The sequence below is a fragment of the Littorina saxatilis genome, linkage group LG13, assembly GCF_037325665.1.
Source record: "Littorina saxatilis isolate snail1 linkage group LG13, US_GU_Lsax_2.0, whole genome shotgun sequence".
NCBI lineage: Eukaryota > Metazoa > Mollusca > Gastropoda > Littorinimorpha > Littorinidae > Littorina > Littorina saxatilis.
In genome coordinates this window covers 41,840,095-41,841,221 of record NC_090257.1, presented here as the reverse complement: position 1 = coordinate 41,841,221, position 1,127 = coordinate 41,840,095, and the positions used below count along the sequence as shown (strand labels likewise).

The following is a 1,127-nucleotide window of genomic DNA, read 5'->3' as shown; positions in this document are numbered from 1 at the left end:
CACTCTGTGCAGTTCGTTCGGGTCTCCGTTGCAGGAGTCTCGGCGGTCCCAGCTCTGATTCAAGCTCTCGTTTCGGTTTTCTGAAAACCTGACGTTTTTATTTCCAGCCTTGTTTTGCTCTGTCAAAGTTTATTTCACGCATCAAACTTACCCTTGCTCCATTGGCGAGTGACAACGCAGCTAAAAATAGAATCGATTGGTGGATTTGTCAGCCTTGTTGCCCTACCTGCCAATAATATCCGTCGACACTTCTTCAGCAAACACCGCCGCCATACTTGCTACGTCATTTCTCGCGAGAGCCGTGCATTAGGCTTCACTGTTGCAGACGACACCGGAGCTTAGAGGGTGACAGAGTTGATTACGGTTGCCGGATTGAAGAAGACGGGGCCAAGATGTCTGTAATTTTAACAGCATGCAGAAATTCCCGCCAGCGAGCCATCGAAAGAGCCCTGAAGAAAAAGGCTGAGAAAAAGTGAGTCTTTACACTTTATAGTAGAATAAGATTAAGTAATATCATTCAAGTGTCCCGAACTACCATAACCTAAAAGGCAAATATCGGAAACGTTGCCCCAAATTAATTCCCTCTTTGTCAATGACGTGAGTCCTCAGTTACACATGAATTATAGATAACGGTAAAATAACAGTGTCCCAAATTACTATTATCTAAATAGTAAAATCGAAAACAATGTGCAAAATCTCCTTACTTGAATGGTGAAATTCAAGAACTGGGTCCTGAACTACCATAACCTAAAAGGCAAATATCGGAAACGTTGCCCCAAATTAATTCCCTCTTTGTCAATGACGTGAGTCCTCAGTTACACATGAATTATAGATAACGGTAAAATAACAGTGTCCCAAATTACTATTATCTAAATAGTAAAATCGAAAACAATGTGCAAAATCTCCTTACTTGAATGGTGAAATTCAAGAACTGGGTCCCAAACTATCCATAACGTAAGATTTGATAACAGATCTAGAGTCCACAATACCATTACCAAAATGGTGATACTCGAAAACATTGTTCTCAATAACTAATTATTACCTAAATAGTAAACTTCATGATCAGTGTCCCAAATTGCTATTACCCCGGTTGTAAATTTCCAGAATATTGACCAAAATCACCATTA

The 1,127-nt window shown here is 40.1% G+C and overlaps 1 protein-coding gene across 1 annotated transcript in view; it reads left to right on the top strand.

Annotated features, from left to right (window-relative positions):
- LOC138945787 (fas apoptotic inhibitory molecule 1-like) overlaps positions 1-1,127 on the top strand; it is a 71,576-nt gene continuing 70,449 nt past the window's right edge. Inside the window, exon 1 of the mRNA XM_070317294.1 lies at positions 1-472. Coding sequence (XP_070173395.1) covers positions 393-472 — 80 coding nt within the window. The 5' untranslated portion in view covers positions 1-392. The remainder of the gene's footprint in view (positions 473-1,127) is intronic.